Source organism: Phyllostomus hastatus, unplaced genomic scaffold (genome assembly GCF_019186645.2).
Source record: "Phyllostomus hastatus isolate PE091 unplaced genomic scaffold, TTU_PhHast_1.1 phas_scaffold_78, whole genome shotgun sequence".
In the NCBI taxonomy this organism is placed as follows: Eukaryota; Metazoa; Chordata; class Mammalia; order Chiroptera; family Phyllostomidae; genus Phyllostomus; species Phyllostomus hastatus.
In genome coordinates this window covers 37170122-37188199 of record NW_025334041.1, presented here as the reverse complement: position 1 = coordinate 37188199, position 18078 = coordinate 37170122, and the positions used below count along the sequence as shown (strand labels likewise).

General features: G+C 34.1%; 1 protein-coding gene across 2 annotated transcripts in view; it reads right to left on the bottom strand.

The window, feature by feature from the left end:
• SEMA3D (semaphorin 3D) overlaps positions 1-18078 on the bottom strand; it is a 194516-nt gene that overhangs the window by 23592 nt on the left and 152846 nt on the right. For both annotated transcript variants that reach the window (XM_045828294.1, XM_045828295.1), the window contains exons 9-12: positions 17556-17670; positions 16329-16398; positions 13509-13653; positions 2147-2369 (exon numbers count right to left, since the gene is read on the bottom strand). In XM_045828294.1, the coding sequence (XP_045684250.1) occupies positions 2147-2369; positions 13509-13653; positions 16329-16398; positions 17556-17670 (553 nt within the window). The remainder of the gene's footprint in view (positions 1-2146; positions 2370-13508; positions 13654-16328; positions 16399-17555; positions 17671-18078) is intronic.

Here is an 18078-nt window from a genome sequence, read left to right as displayed (position 1 = left end):
TCTCCCTTCCCAAAATATTATAGTTGTTATCTCATAAAACACATATTTACAAAGTAAATATTAAAAGAGACATGCTTGGAGTATATTCCTCACAAGAGAAATATTATGTCTCATTTAAATATTGGTTGAAAAGATAACAAAAGTGGAACAACATTTTAAAACAATTTAAAAAGTTAAATGTGGTAAAGGAAAAAAACTTTCAATGTAAGAAATATTTATTAAGTAATTATTATATTCAATTCACCACAAAAAGGATATACATATTTAATAATGTTAACAAATGAAAGAAATAATTAAAATTATATACATGAAGAAAACTGTAGCTCATTTTACAAATTTATTTTACATACAGAAACATTATTGGTGCACTAGAAACTAAAGTTTTGTTTTAAATTATTTAGTTAAATTAAAGACTATAAAAAGGTTAGTAATATAACCCCCAAAATTGACATTTTGAAGAGATGACTTATGTATAGGACCTTACACTGCAGTTACACAAGGTGGCAACTAATACAGAAAAACAAGGGAAAGAACATTTTACAAAAAAAAAAAGAAAAAACGAATCCCATTTCAAATTAATGTATACAAAATATACATGCTTTTAAAGTTCTAAGCACTGGGGTTGGGGTGTATCTACAAGCATGGTAATAATCCTGTTTGTACAAAATAGTCTAGATTATTCATCTGTTTTCACATGACTCTGGGATCTTCAAAATATTAAATATATCTTTTCCAAATGCCATCATTGAAAATCTTAGCATCCTCATAATTTAATCAGTAAAAAGGAGGTAGTACCACCTAGTGGCAGAATGGCATTTATAACACTGAAACATTCAAAACCTAGGAATGAGTTTGGGTAAGGAGTAGAAATTAACCCGCAAACTCATTAGAATGAGAGACAACCTAATTCAAGTTTTGACATTTCAGCAGCTACCTCTGTAGAAGCAGTAGCATCATTTCTTTGCCTTTGCCTTGGCAGTGCTTTTGCAACACAGTCAAGTCAGACTACTTCTTTGGAAGCTCGTGGGGTCTGTTACACACACGCTTCGTAATAAACCTGACTTCTGTAGAACCAGCCTATTTTTAGGATTAAAGTTTCTCTAAAGTTGCTCTGGACTCCTAAAAACCTATTCCAATAAAAATGTTCATTTTATGAAAACGCATTAGTTTCTATCATTGTGCAATGCTTGATCCATTAAATTAACATACTTTACGTAAGTGCTTTTGTGTTAAAGACTCCTGTTTTATTTACTGCCATTAGAATTGTAATGATATTATTAGATAATACTTTTCTTATTTTTGAGATGTGCTTAATAAGCAATAGTTCTCTCTCTGGCAAAAAAAATCATCATTTTAATTACTAAGTTGGCATACAAAAATAATAAGTACAGCAGGCTCCAATAATGAATGAAAGTGATAATTAATCTACAAATTCAAGGATAAAAAAATTAATCTCCAAGAAGTTCCTACTTAAAGAGCTTTACAAAGCAATGCGTAACTATTTTGAAAAGCCATTTTAAGTCATCTTCAGTCACTGATTCTCAAAACTGGGGGAAAGGATCCTTTGGGGTAGGGTTTATCAAATGTATGCAGGAAAAAGGAAATGAGAAGTTTGAAAATAAAGAAACAGTGTCTTGTCTTACTTGTTTAATTTTAGTCCACAGTTTTTCAACAAATACATATTGACCACCTAATCTGTAGCAGACACATTGCAGTCATAATATACAAATATATTTTGAAATCTTAAATAAACACTAAAGGAGGTTGGGAGACATTTATGATTGTCGATTAAAAGCTCATGCTATGCAATTTTAATAAATAATAACTAACAAGTGAGCACCTGAAAAGAGATGTATCTATCTTGGTTTGGATAATTCCCAACAAGGTAATCCCAGAAGGTACTTAAAACTCAGGAAAACAACTAATGAGAAAAACAGGCAGGTTTGAGTGTGAAGAGCATAGGATAATTTCCCTAAGGTTGAGCACAACAAAAAAAATATTGACTAGATATTAGCTAATAATTAATCATTTTGTTTTTGAACAATAGATATTTTTGAAGTTTTGGGAAGTTGTGTGTGTGTGTGTGTGTGTGTGTGTAATAATGAAGAATGCTTTGGAAGGAAAGCACAATCTCATTCTAGGGTACCTGTTCCAAGAAACATCACATCGTACTGGCCATCTTCTGCAACCACGTGATCCACTACGATCTGTGTCAGTCTGTAATCCACATTGATTCGCTTGAACGTCGGTCCTCCCACGACTGGATATACTGACTTATACATCACAGGGTGTCGCCTGATGAAACTGATGACATCATCGGGGAAATCTCGGGTGGATTTGATCAGTGGGTCATAGGTTTTGCTTGGACACTGAAAAGAAATGAGAGGAGTAGTATTCATGCTCCTGAGAAATTTCCACTTTCTTCTAATAAAAAAGCTTATCATTAATAATGTTAAAGTAATGGTGAACAGCATCAATGTGGAGTCACTTGTACTTACAAATAAATGCATTTTACCTCAGATAAATCTAAATGTAATCCTCTCTCTCAAAGGTACTATAAATTACATTTACTTATCAGTATTTTCTAAAGTTTCCACAGTAAGCTTTGTTTCTATGAGGATTTTTATTTTTTATAAAAATACGTCAAATTTGAGTTGCAATAATTATGAAGAAAGTAATCTGTAAACATGGGAATAGGAGAAACCATTATTTTCAATTTCCTTTAATTAATTTAAATTTCAGTTTTAAATTATAACTGGTGTGCAAATTACACGGTGAACAACTCAACAGCTCTTCCTCTAAAGGATCTGTGGAACTCTCACTTCTGTCTAAAATTGCCTGTGTGCCTTTAGTGTCCACCAGTTCAATAGTTAGCATACCCTGCCCCCTGGTGGAAAAGTAAAAAATATGAACACAAATTAAATGATTTGATGTCTTTATCCAAAGAACACGAATAGATAATTATTTTATAATTACTTTTCTGAAGTACATATCTCTACTCCTATATCCTAAATCTATTTTATGATTTCAGTATATTATAATTTAGTAGGTTACTGCAGAATAATTGTGTTATCAAGTTGGAATCCTTAATGGGCTTAATACATCCTTTTGAAAGGGAAAACTTCAGTTTTCTGACACAGGCATCCAGAAGAAAATTAGTGACATTGAGAGCTTTCAAGAATTTCCTGTGTTTTCCATATTTTAGTTTTCTGAGAAGTTGGAGATAATTTCCAAGGAACTTAACTATTTATACTAGGCATTTATTAGAATCCTATCAAAACTCCAAAATGGCCCTGGCTGGTGTAGCTCAGTGGATTGAGTGCCGTCCTATGAACCAAAGGGTCGCCAGTTTGATTCCCAGTCAGGGCACATGCCTGGGTTGTGGGTCAGATCCCTGGTAGGGGGTACATGAGAGGCAACCACACATTAATGTTTTTCTCCCACTTTTTCTCCCTCCTTTCCCTCTCTAAAGATAAGTAAATAAAATCTTTTTTAAAACCCCTCCAAAATGTATCGTAGTTCTTAGTCAAAGCATTCAATAGGGTCATCCTCAGGGAACTAAAAATACTGAGAGATCTTTAATGTCACACTATATACCCTTGACCCAATTTTGTACCAATGGCTCACTATAATGGCTCACTACTTTCTATATTAGAAAAATATCAAAAAAGTTGTACAAAAATATCTGTTGATGATTTTTTAAGTAAATTTGAAAATATCTTTATCTTTGATACACACACACACAAACATATATCTGGTCTTAATAAACTGATCTTTTCTTGATATCTATTTATTTGTCCCACATCTGAACCAAAGAGGTTAGAAACATCCTAGAGTATTAGTTACTTGGTAATTACTTAGCATGTTCTTAACTGGATGGATGTTTAAGCATCGAAGTCTGTCTGCGGTCAGTGCTCCCAGCACTTAGCCACCAGCCAAGTGAAATCTGTCAACTCTATAATGGAAGGAACCCTATATTAAATAGATTAAGCTGCAACTCAAAATAGATACGAAGCTCAAATGATTCAAAGCTCTTGACCATTTAGAGGCTGCATGTTTGAGGCTCAGTCAAAGGCAATTTATAGTGGGCTTATAGCTTATAATGGCTGCAGTAAAATGTGGTTGGTCTGCCATTAAAATCAAAGCAAAAACAAGATTTTGCCTGCATTGTATTTTTGAAACAGCCCTCCAACTTAAGAAAAAAATCTTTTGACTTTGCTTCTGTATTTATGCAATAGCCAAAATTCCAAAACAAATAATATGACAATATTGAAGCCGCAGTTTTTGGTATCAAATTTTCAAATAATTTGAATTTTTAATGTGAGAAAGTATAGGTGGCTGAAGATATGAACATTTAGCAAAGAAGCAAATTTTCCTCATTGCTTACCACTGACAAAAAGATTTAAATGTAATGAAATCGAAGAAAGAAAGAAAAACCTGGTTTCTATTGACTATTATAAAGTGATCTTTGAAAATGTATGTTTTTTTATGGCAGCTTTTCCTCGTGGCACTCTGCCAGTGTTTGCATAGGATCTTTTCCTCCAGGTTGCTATGCGCGATCTCTCAGGTCCTTCCTAGGCTCCGCTCAGCTTTCACGAATGAAAGTGATTTGGTAGAGCTGCTCCCTGAGGTTTAAGATAGTACAGTTTGAACCAAATATTGTTATGGTAGAACAGTAAAAACCAGAGGAATTTTTCCTTTGATATTATATAGCTGCATAGACACAGATCTAAAAATAACTTGAGCTGCCAAGCAAAGGATGCAGGTAAGAGTAAAATAGGGAAGAAAATTTCTGAAAAAGAAAAGAGCAAGTATGGAAAAATGCTACATCTAAAGCAAATGAGCATATTCAAGTATTTCGTTTAGAAAATGCTGTAAAGTTTTCCTATTGCAGCTTTACATCCCAGGTATTAAAAATCTAGTGTATTTTCCTCTGTATGTATGTACTTTCAATTTCCATGAATTAACTGTAGAGGTCAGTTCATTTCTACCTCCAGCTTTCTAGCATTTGCCTGGCTTCCCTTAATTTAGCTCCGATGACTGTAGGAAACAAATCGAGGAGCTTAGCTGTTTCTCCACCTTCTGTCTAGAAAACTCTGAGATAGATTAAATTTTGAGGGGGGCAAAAAGAGAGCAATGAACACAAATTTAAAATGTCGTTATTGTGCTGGAAATCAGACTGGCAAAAGAGAAAAGAGACCTGTCTAGACAAACCCTGAGATGAAAGGGTAAATCCAACAGCAACAAGCCCTGTTCAGGGCCTATCTCTCGTGGCTGGCGGCCACGGCTGGCTAGGTGTGATCATGTTATGCTTGGCAGATCTGCGTGTTTGTAGAGAGCCTTTAGTAGTGCAGTGGGAAGCAATGGATAAGAGGAGAAAAATGGTTTTTATCCAATGAGAGAACTTTGCCCCTTGGCCAGGCACCAGGCAGCTGTTAAAAGGGTTTTTTTTTTTCCTCCACCCCCACAATGCCTCAGGCTATTCTCTGCAGGTTGCAGTTTCCTTTTAAGCAAATCAGAGGAATGACTAACATGAGGGAAGAACTGGCTTTCATTTCTAGCAAACTGGGAAAAATAAACTAAAGTGCAAAAAAAGCCTGATTCTCATGTATGAAGTAAAAAAAAATGCAGATTTAATAAGGACCCGGCTTATTCATCTAAGAGTTAGTTTATAACAGCAATGGGTGGACGGGGAAAGACCCTATATTCAACATCGAAGGTGGAAAAGCCAGGGGTACAAATAACAGGTAAATTCTTCTCTCTTCCTTTTTTTCAGGTAGCCTTTCCTTTAGAGGAATTTCTATACCAGAAAAAGGAAAACACTGTTTAACACAGTAAGTAGTCTGGGATTTAGCAAACCTCATTTTAAAAGTGAATGCGGGCTCTATGCAAAAGAAAGTCAGAATCAGTTGCCTCTCGTCACTTCCTAGAAACACAGATTCCCTACAGCTAAAAAGAAATGAAAGTGATATGCTGTCATTTCTCCTCTTCCAAGTCCTCAGTCCAGGAACTTGGAATCAGGAGGGCCAGATTCTAGCCCTGCCTCTGATTCTCCCTTCTAGAATTTAAAGAAAAAAAGAAAGAAAGAAAAACCCCTAAGATTTAAAAACAGAATTAAAGATATCCTCAGTAATTCAGAGAAGCAATGACAAAGTAATAATTTGTTATCCAGTAAGTGGAAGGCCATGCGGGGACAAATATTGAAGGGAAAATAAATCTGTGAATTTTTATATGATAGGCATCTATGAGCCAGTGATGTATAACAGGAGATTTCCTTAAAGTTTTCCAGAAATTAGGAAAGTCCTACTTAGAACAAAAACAAAAAAAACGTTAGCCATATTTCTCAGCTGCATAAGTGAGAAGATAGCGTGAGATGCTGTGAGAGAACCCTTCCACGTTTTTTAGCCCCTGCTGGTAATATTCCACACATCAAAAGAAAGTTTAGGATACTGTTTTTAAATTACTGAGTTTTCTTTGATCAGGGACACCTATGTTTGTAAGCCAACATTCAAACATCCTTTTATCTATAATATAATCAAGAAAATCTTTGTGTAACGGGGGCCAGCTGAGGTTACAACTCAGATCAAATTTAGGAGATTCATGAAGAGTTAAATTTCTGAGAATCATCAGCTCTCTAAGAATATGTCATTGTGCCAAAGCCAAATATCTCAAGTGTGTCAGAAAGAGAAAACAGGATCCCCCCAAATTTTGGAACTTGTGCATTCCATAGTCACCTCAAACCCTTGTTGTTTCCAGGGTAAGTTGGAATTTCTCAGCAATCATTCTAGTTTTAGGTTAAGCACCATGACAGATATCCAGTTGGCTAGACATATCCAGTCGCTGACATTACATGTCATTATTCTGTGATGCAATCCTTCCAAGATTTGCTTTGTTGAAACAAATTCATAAACCAGTCTTAATTAAGACAGTGGTGATTTGACATGTTAAAGCAAAAAAATGCCTTTCTAGAACATGTGGATATGCCAGGGCCCAGAGCTGGTTCACAGTAACATGTATGGTATGATGAACTTTTCAGTGGACCTGGAATCAAAATAACTCGGTGATTTTTTTGGTGTCCTTTACAGTGTTAGAAAGCCTAATAATTTGGTGGGAGATAAATTAGGACTAATACACACATCCACATCCTGAGTTCAGGAGATTTTATCTCATAGCAGAGGGATGATGAGGACCCTACTGTCCAGGGAGGAAAATGTTTTGCCTTCCCCTTTGATTTTCTCTGGTGAAAAACACGTGAGTTGTACATGGTACAGCTTCTTGTTTAGTGAAGATCTGAAATGTTAGGTGGAGAAAGATACTCCATTATTTTACATTAGGTGGTAGTTGAAAAAACCACTTTAAGATTGTTTTTGTAGTGGGCCAGTTTAATTAAAAGCTCATTGAATAATATATAAATATTAATTCTGAAAAAATATTTGTAAGTTTTCTAAATATCTGGATTCCTAAAATAGATATGGAGAGGGGAAATGTTTATACAGGAACTATTTAAGACTGATCAATTCTTAAGTTTTTACAGGATATTTGGATATTTTTTCTTTTTTCTTTCTAAAAAGACAAAGTTTTTCTAGATTTAAGCTATCAGTAGGGATTATAAATTATCATTCACCAATATACAAGAAATAAAATCTATTAAAACAAGTTACAAAATTAAAAGATAGTACTTATAACTATCTCATTTTGCTCCCTCCTAAAAATGGAGCCTTAGTTAGAAAATTCATGTTTAACTTTTGATCTTTAAAAATACAGTTAAAAAGTTTAACAGTAAAAGTAATAACTATTTGGGTGGGGGGTAAATGGGATTTGTTGTTTTTACAAAATTAGAGGTTTACAAATTGTCAAAAAACTGGCAAAATAATTCATGAGTAGTGAAACATACATTTCTTAAATATATGAACTTCAAAAACTGGTACTTTCTACATATCAACTATTGTGAACAATGTGGCAAGAACAAGGGAGTGATAATCTCCCTTCAAGATCCTGATTTCATTTCTTTTAAATAAATACCCAGAAGTGGAGTGCTGGATCATACAGTTTTATTCCTCATTTTCTGAGAAAGCTTCATACTGATTGTGGAAACAACCTAAATGTCCATTGATGTAAGACTGGATAAAAAAGAAATGTGGTGTATATACAATGGTATATCATTCATCATTAAAAGGGAAGAAAGTCCTGCAATATGCGACGACAGAGATGAACCTAGGGCACTACGCTAAGTGCAATAAGTCAGTCACAGAGGACAGACATTGCACGATCCCACCTATGTGCTATCTAAAGTAATCAAACTAGAGGAACAAGAATAGAATTGTGAGTCCTCCCCCTATCCCCCCAGGATCTGGAGAGAGTGTAAAACAGAAAGTAAATCTTTTATAAAAATCAAATATCAAAAAAGAAATCCTCTGAATTTAAAAAGTTTCCCCAGATTATGAGTTTTCTAGCATCCTGTTGTTTTTGGCATGATCCCAGTCTGATTTCCACATCTGACCTGTACCCCTCCTGTATGGCACATGATTCTGTATTTCATTTCACTTGGAGCCTCTTACACCAAGACCCACAGTTAATTTATGATTTACAAAGTCTATCTGAACAAAATACAGTTTGTTCAGACACACTAGTGAGACACCAGGGGGCAGAAGAATCCTTTGAAGTGAAGGGATTCTGTAAGTATATGTATCCTGTGCATATTTAAATGTCCAGACTTATTCATTAACATTGCAGGGTAGTGATATCATTGCAAGGCTAGAGTTTAGGTTTGACTTGCCACAGGAAGTGCATAATAATGTCAAAACCGAGGAATTAAAGTAGCTATTGCAGAGTGAACTGTTGTATTGTTTATTTACCTGAGTGACAATGTCAGCAGAAGCTAAAACTTGACTTTAACAGCAATTTGGATGTAGAAAATGTAAAAGCAGAGGTTTTTAATAATCTATTCAAAAATTTTAACTTCAGTGGGAAGTGGATTTCAGGGAAGATTCTGACATTTCATAGAAAGATAATTATTCAGCAATGATTTTATTAAAGTCTGATGTATTACACCAAATTACAATAAAAGGAATGATAAATACTATAAGACTCCAAAGCCTCATCCTTATTTGTACAGAGAACAAGTCAGCCCCGGAGAGACAATGTAAGGGGTTGCTGTTTATTTGTTTTTATCACTTTGAAGGAGAATGGTGTGGAGGTTAATAGCGTTTATTTGTAGTTATGTAGATCTAAGTTTAATCACAGTTCCTAACTTCATAAGCTATGAGACCATGAGCATGAGTTCACCCACACTGGATTTTTTCTTATGCCTAAGTTATCTCCATTATTATTTTGTTGAAAAGGTGTGCTGAAATAACATATAAGTCCTTATTGCTGCATCTGGGTCATGAGGTGTGTTCAGTAATGGTTTTGATGAAAATTTCTGAATAGGAGGTTTATAGAAAATACAAGGATTCAAACCTTCACTTGAACAAAAATTACCAAAATTAGGTGCTTAAAAACATGAGAGATAACATAGAAAGTTGTGTAGAAATGAATGCAGTTAATTTAGTTAGGGCATGCAGTGGCATATCGATCCGTTGAGTTTAGGGAATAGGTGAATATTAGAGAATATTAAAGAATGAAGGACAGAAGACTGATTAGAAAACTCCAACAGTCCTCTTCACTCTGCTCTTTGGCAATAAAATATTAGGAAACTTATTTAATTATTCTGGAAATCAGTTTCTTCCTTGATAAACTGAGGGTGAATTACGTGGTCTCTACTACCCATTCTTTGATTCTCAAAATTTTACAAATGTATTGGTATACTTGGAAATATAATTTTACTGATTTTATGAATACAGAATTATTTAAAATGGTAAAGTTAGTTTATATAAAGAATATTTGTGTAACAAGTTTTTGCACCACATATATGATGTTCCTAACTTTAATACCAGCTCTCCATGTATAAAGTATTATTTGGAAAATCCTACTAATAATTGTATGCAAATAAAGAGCAAACATTTTTAATTGTATGCAAATAAAGAGCAAATATTTTTAATAACTAAAGTAATGAAGCCAAAAATTTACACATTTATGATTTTAGAAATTTTCAAATTTGGTCATACTGACTTCAAAGAAAATATAAAAATAATTAGTTACTTAGAAAAAATCGGTATCTTTGGATACTACAGCTTTCTAGATATTTCCTCAAACCTTTCAGGAAGAGGGGTCATCGTTATTCATATACAGAACCAGTTAGAAAAAAATGGTACAAAATACATATTAAAATATCTCCGTATTTTTTATATAAATAATTTCTTTAAACTGCCTTATATGGTTACTTCCCATCCAGAACCAACACAGACATAATCCGAATTTAGTCAGAACAAGAAATCCCTCCGCTCTTTTAACCAAAACTATAAAGCAAAATAAATAACCCCTGACAGTTACTAGCATATTTTTTTAATATATAAGTTCTATAAAAAAGGACAGATTTGTCCTGGCCTGTGTGGCTCAGTTGGTTGGAGCATTAGTCTGTAAACTGAAAGGTCATGGGGTTTGATTCCCAGTCAGGGCACATGCCTAGGTTGCAGGTCTGGTCCCTGTCAGAGAGCACACAGGCAACCAATAGATGTTTCTCTCTCACATCCATGCTTCCTCCCTCTCTCTCCTCCCCATCCCCTCTAAGCATACCCTCAGGTAAGGGAAAATAAAAAAGGACATAATCAACCCAATCAAACACTGGCCTGCTATTTTCTGAGGGAGCTTTTGTCTCTGTCTCCTTTACCACAGTGGCCTGAGAATGGGCTATAGATAAAATGTTTTAGAAGGCATAATTCTAAAAGCTTAGCTTCAGATGCAAATATATTTACACATTTTAAAAAGCATGGGAATTCAATGAGAAATATTGATGTTGAGAAAGGATAAAGGAATAACTGTAAAATGGAACTTCCTTAAGCTTGATAATATTTTTATCCTTTGAAACTGTTAAAAAGAAAAAAAAAGTTAAGTATTTCTTTGGTAGGAGGTATACCACCTATTCTGTAACTAATTCTAAACTCTTCACAAAAATACCTACAGCGTGAACACTGTATTTCGAGTATTCAGCAGACAGACTGGTCTGTTTGTCGCAACGTGGCACTTTTCTCACTAATGAAAAACCCTCCTCACTGACATGTAGGTTTTATTATGGGGAGGGAGGTCACACACACATTTCATGGAAGTGGCTGTGCCCTGTGAGGGGAATGACATGACACGTGAAGTCTTTTTGCTTCATGTGGCATTCACAGCTCTTTCAGGCTGCAGCAGGGAAGTGATGGCCTGCACCTCCAACCAACAAACTGACTGGAACCTAATGGAACCTGGATGACCACTTTGATCATTTCAATTTCTTAGTATCATAAGAATCAACTGCTGTATATCGATATGCAAATAATTTTCTGAAATTAATGTGAATGGTTTCAGTTCCAGATTATTTCTCCTACAACATCCAGATAAATTAAAAAGGCTTTTTTAAATGGCCTAAATGATCACAGTCTTTATTATTTAAAACAAAGGCATGTAGAAAAAGCTCAGACTGTGATAGCCTGTAACAGTTAACCCCAGATTTCTAGTAAGATAGAATTTGCCCAGCTAGATATGTATAATGTATAATATTATATATAAAATTATATAATATAGAAATATACTATATATTATTATATAAAATACATGTACTAATATATTTATTATATACAATGTATATTATATATAATAAAATTATATATAACACATTCATTATATATGTTTGTGTGTGTGTAATGAATATTTAGTAAAAGACTTTCCATGGAAAGGGAAAATAAATATATTTTAACATCAAAAGTTTTTACTATAGAATCTTAGTCCAAGGACTATGAGCTTGGACTCTGCCTCCTCAGTATCTGGGTTTACAGCTCAGCTGCACTATTCACTAGCTTTGTGATCTTGAGCAAGTTACTGTACCTATTTGTGCCTGAGACTCTTCATCTGTAAACCAGCATTAATAATAATGGAAATTACCTCAGAGTCATTATGAAAATTAAGATTTGTAAAACCTATAGAAGAGTATCCACCCTCTATGTTACTGTTAAATATAAAAACAAGACAAGCAAGTACAGCTTGGATGTACAAAGAAAATAAAGGAAATCATGAATATCGTAACATTATTTGCAAAAAAAAAAAAGTATTCCCACAAAAGTTGTCATTACCTTGTAATTAGTCCAGAAACATCTCTGGAACATATTTATATTGAGGGACCATGATGGAGGAAGTAGACATGGTTGTAAAGTGTGTTTCCCAAATTTAATTGGGTTATATAGCAGGAAGATGAAAAGAGAATTAAGAAAGCCTGGCTACCAGCTGTTTCCCCTTTAGGAATGAACATATGAAAAGGCAAAGTTTTGTAGAATTAGACAGGTTAAGTCAATAATTTTTCTCAGATTTTGATGACTATTTCAGACCTCTTGATAAAAATATTCATACTGAATCTTAAATAAAAAAGGCATTTTCCTTTATATCAGTTTAATATAATATTTAGTATTCGATATATAGTAAATTTGAACAATATAATACTGGTTCAATCACCAATCCTAAAATACTTTATTAAAAACTTAAACTGTTTTAATCACATTGACAAAACAAAGTGGAAGTCTTCCACTTAAAATACACACACTGACTTTTAAACTGCAGTTCTTTTTTAAAACAGATTCATAAACTCTAAAATATATTTCTTGTTTCATCTGTGTTTTAATCATGATTTACATTTAAATGAAATTTTGGACGTAGGATTCTTTAGGACCTACCAAGGGTGTCCAACCTTTTGGCATCATTGGGCCACACTGGAAGAAGAAGAGTTGTCTTGGGCCATACATTAAATACATTGCAGCACATAATCACACATAATCACAAAAAAACTCATAATGTTTTAAATAAATTTATGATTTTGTGTTAGGCTACATTCATAGCCATTCTGGGCTGCATGTGGTCCATGCCTGCAGGTTGGCACCCTTGATTTAGGTCTTTTCCCCATCTAAAATATGCATGTTATTCCAAAGTGCGGCATAATAAAAAATAAGATAAATTTATAACAAGGAAGATAATTTAAACGAATCCTTATAATTAATGTCTTATATAAGTAGAAGCTGGAACTCTAGCTATATAAATAGCTCTATGTGGGGAATAAATACTTATTTGGCATTTCCCTCTTATTTAGAATATTTGTCATTCTAAATACTAAATCATTTTGATGATTCTATAGATTTATTGAGGGTTAAAAACTATATTCTTAGCATAGCCTGCACTTTACAATAGTCCACTGTTTGCTGTAATACTAAAAAAAAAATGTTCAGCTCCAGTGAAGGATGAAAATGCTAAAACATCACCATAAATAAATAACAGTTTTAAAAAATGCAGTACTTTTTGCTGTGGTGAAGAACATAGTTTATTACAGTAGATTCTGAAAGAGAATATGGACTTCAGAAAACTGTTTGATTATGAAGTCAGATACATACAGTGCCAGGCCGGGGATAAGGAATCCTTCCATCGTACTGCACCCAGCGATGGTCTGCACTCTCCTTATGAGCGTATGGGCCGTTAAAAACTGCTCTGATGTCAGCCATGCTGTACACACAGACAGCAGAGCCTTTGAAGATTGAGCTGGAAGAAAGCAACATAATTCAGTCCTTCACTGGTTCATTTATTGGACACTTACTGAGCACAAATATAATAGGTGCTGCAGAAAAAATGTACGTGTGTGCCAACGAGCTTATAGTCAAGTAATCCTGAGTAGAGGATATTAACAGTTACATTACAGGCAATTACAGTGTGTTAATGGGTACCCAATACTGGGGCTGTCTGGTAAGTTTGCAGAAACTAGGTGGTGTCTAAATTGACACCTGATGAATAAATAAGAATTGCCTAGAAAAACTGGAGGATGAAAAGAAATATGTAGAAAAGAGATGTTTACCCACAGGCTCTTGAATTTTATTTGAAGTTATTATAACATAATGCCTCTAAAGAACTTACAAAATAAAAAGTACATCATCTACTTTTCTTTAAAAAAAGGAATAACTTAGACATGTAATTAATAATTATGTGTCCATTTTCTTAAAGTGATGAATGACCATAAATACTGGCTATTAATTTCCTCAAAAAGTTTTTATTAATTTAAAAATGTTGAAAAAATCTTTTTGCTCTTTCTTGAATTTGAGTACACTTATGTAACTTATCTGATGTTTAAAATTAATACTAATTACACAGGATTGACGCCCATATAATTAAGAGGCAGAAACGCTCCATGGGAATTCGATTAAGCTTTGCCAACTGATGATGAAAGCTGTGAACACGGCCATCAGATGTTCCATTTTTGTTTTATTTCTGGAAATTAAAATACATTTTCTCTGGGCCTAAAACTTTTGGTAATTTCTGTTCTTAAAAACAAGGTCACCCTTTATGACCTGGGAGACATATCATCTTAGTGCTACACAAATGAGCTAAAGATTCTCCTAGAAGGAGTAAGTTACTCATTAATATTCTTGGAATGACATTCATTGGAAACATTGGGAGCTGACAGTAAACAGGCATCTGGGAGAAAATGAGCTGCTAGGAAGGGAGGTGATGTTCCCATAAAAATCCCATGACCTGCCTATGATTTTTTAAAGAATGATACATCATGCTTAATGACATTGCTATTATTGCAGAATAATTACACATTCTCATTAGACAAAGACTGACATACATCCCAACATTACCTCAGTGTTCAGGGTGGCATTACAAATAAGATAATATAATATACCAAGAAGAAGGAGCTGACTTGTAACTTCACGCTCTGTGTGGGCAGGAAAATGGTAGGAAAAAAAAGAACTATCTTGGGGCTATATCTCTCTGGCACGTATCTATGCCTCATGCATGGAACACACAGTGACTTCAAAGGAAGTTCTGTGAATGGACAGATGCCAGGAGAGTAGGGCTGAGATACTTAACTTGAGTAACCACAGGCACTTGCTCTTCCTGCACCTTGTAGATGTTTAGTTCAGACATGAATTAGCAGAAAAAAATGGAGCCAAAGTAGCAGTGGCTTAGGTTATCTTCTTTATTTTCATATTTAAATGTTCTCATGTTCTCTCTTATAATGAACCAACTAGCATTTTGTTTCATGATATATTCTAAACCAATAGTACATTCGAGTTTGCATGTAAGTATAATGTATATATATAAGTGAGGGTAATGTCACAGAAATGAAATTATAATTTGCTTCTAAAAAGTACTTAATAATTTAATCAAAAGGAGGAAGTAAAGCCATTTCTCTAATACCAACAGCAACACTGCAAATATTTCTAATACTAATATTAATATACATTGATAAAGATTGATAAGAGAGCTGTGAAAAAAGTGCAAAGTATTTAAAAAGATGTACTATAGGCAATAATATGTAACAGGAATAAAGGTGCACTTTGGGCATGGTCCAATGTAAGTTACTGAATTAAGTAAAATTAATGTTAGGTACAATTAAGTCAGATCCATATATTCTTTAAGAAAGCTCCATAAATGCAAGGAGCACTTTCAGGGAAGTCACAAGAGATTCAATGACAAGTATAGAACAGTATTATGCAGAAAGAAGGAGAGGATACAGGGATAAAAATTAAGAAAGCACATTTAGTTCTAGTTCCAGTTTTACTAACTGGTTTCTCTTTCTAGGGCAAGTATACAAACTTCCTTTGCCTATATTAGTAGAGCAGTGGTGATACAGTAATAAGAGTAGCCAAACTCCCATCTTCATAAGATAATGAGGAGGCACAAATAAAATAGCATGTGATGACATTTTGAGTCAAGAGTGTCCCATCTCCTGATTACAGTTTAGCCAAAGACACAGGCATGCATTTCTTTAGTACTACCTCCATGTCATGCAACTTGATATACTTATTATGATTAGTATATGCATATGCCTTTGTACCCAGTAATTTTAGTCTGAGACTTAACTATAATAACTACACGGCTGTACCTGCTCATGCAGTAAGTAGCATGTGTATATAAGGTCAGTCGCCGAGGCATTGTGTGTACCAGCAAAGAACTGGAAATGATGGAAATGTCTTTGTACAGGGGACTGTTTAAATAATTTGTGGCAAATGGCATAGGGGATAATCTGCTGGTATAAAAAGAACAAAGAGACATGATACACATTGATATTAAAAGATTTCTAGGAAACACTAGGTGAAAAATAAAAATCATGTATTTTTTTTCACATAAAAGGAAGGGACAAAAGAACATATACAGTATTTTCTTACTTATATAAAACAATTCTCTAAAAGAATTATAAGTATTTTTTAACTTACCTGGTTGTGGTAAAGACTCCATATACGACAGGATTTCTTTCATCTCTTGTGGGGAGTAAGTAAATATCTTCTGTTAATGGGAAAAATAATGATTCATTATAGTTTTATTTTTTTGAGTTTACATGTTTGCTTTTTTCCTTTAATAATCCAATATTTCTGAGACTCTAAACAGTATACAAAAAATGAAAATAACAGTGAAAGCTATTACATCACTACAAAAATAAATTAAGGGTAAAAGACTGATTTTCTTACTAGTTATGTGACATGGAGTTGGACATTTAACCTCTTAGATGTTTACTTCAATCACCTATAAATGGAACGGTTTGCTTGATTACCTCCATGACTATTTCCAATTAGGAGTATGTGATTTCACATAGAATAGGAATTAAAAATATAGGTGATTTTTATCCACCAGCATAAAACAGTGTTGTCCTGCAATTCTGTCAATTTATTAGTAAATTCAGTTACCTTTTTGGTAAAAGTATGAAAATAGCTATACAAGTACTTGTGCACCACTACTTGTGTGATTTCTTGTACAGCATTGACACTAAAATGTGTGTAAATGATATTTTTAAAAGATCATTTAAGATGTGAGCATGCTTATATTCATCCATGTATACTGAATAGATATTAATACTATAAAATACAATACTGACAATATTATCAATGATACAATCATTTTTACATTGCCCACAAAGACAAATTCAAGAAGATATATGAAACTGAAAAAGTTCCCTCTAGAATTAGCCTTGAGAAGAATAAAGAGGGAGAATGAAGGAAAGAAATTATATTATGACTCTCTGAGTATGTATTTTTATTAACAAGTTGGAGGGACAGACTTCACCAGATCTCCCGAGCTCTCCAGCAGGGGGCATCCACAGAATAAGGAACCCAAGGTCCTGCTACCCACACATAGAGCTCCCTTCAAAGTAAAAGACTACATGGAGAAGGGATGGCATTGTAGTCTCAGAGCTCCTATTTTTCAGTCTCTTGCTGTAGTTTTGTTTCCCTCTTAACTTTGAGGGTGCTGACAAAGAACAGTTGCTTCATCCAGTGGGCACCCAGACCTAGAGCACCTCTGTGTTCTTTGTGTGTGCAACTGTAGTGAGAACCACTCCTGTAAGTTTTATTAGGCTACATAAGCGAGCATTGGGGGCCAAAATTAAAAAAATACTGTAATAAGGCACTAAGACTTCTTTTTTAAGAAAAATAAAACATATGACTTACGAAGCTCATCGAAATGAGTATCTGCCCCATCGCTTCCAGGAATTGAGCAAATCAGTCTGGCCTTAAGAAAAGTCGTCCATTTGTTTATCAGGCTGCGTTGTCCTCCTACATCATTCTGGGGGAAGAAAAAAAGGAAATAAAGATATAGATTTACCTTCAGGATCTATCACCAAATGAAATTGGTGGTGATTACCGGCAGTGTCTTACAAATATCATTGCTTACAAAGACAGAGAGCCTACATATTTTAGTCTTTGAACTTTAAAATGAAAGAAAGACGGTTTTGTCCCTCAACATTAAATGTTTTTCTTATGGCTAAAGGAATGCAATGTAAGTGGCATGTCTCTACTGAATAAGTATCTGCATGTAAAGCTACAAGTAGTAAATAAGGCAGCTTGGAATCAACTCCTATCTCAGCCAATTTTTGCTCAATGGCCTATAAAAAGCTATGTACTCCTCCAATTCTGTTTTCTCATAGATAAAATATGACTAATGCTTTGAAATGTGATTATTTTGATGACTAAA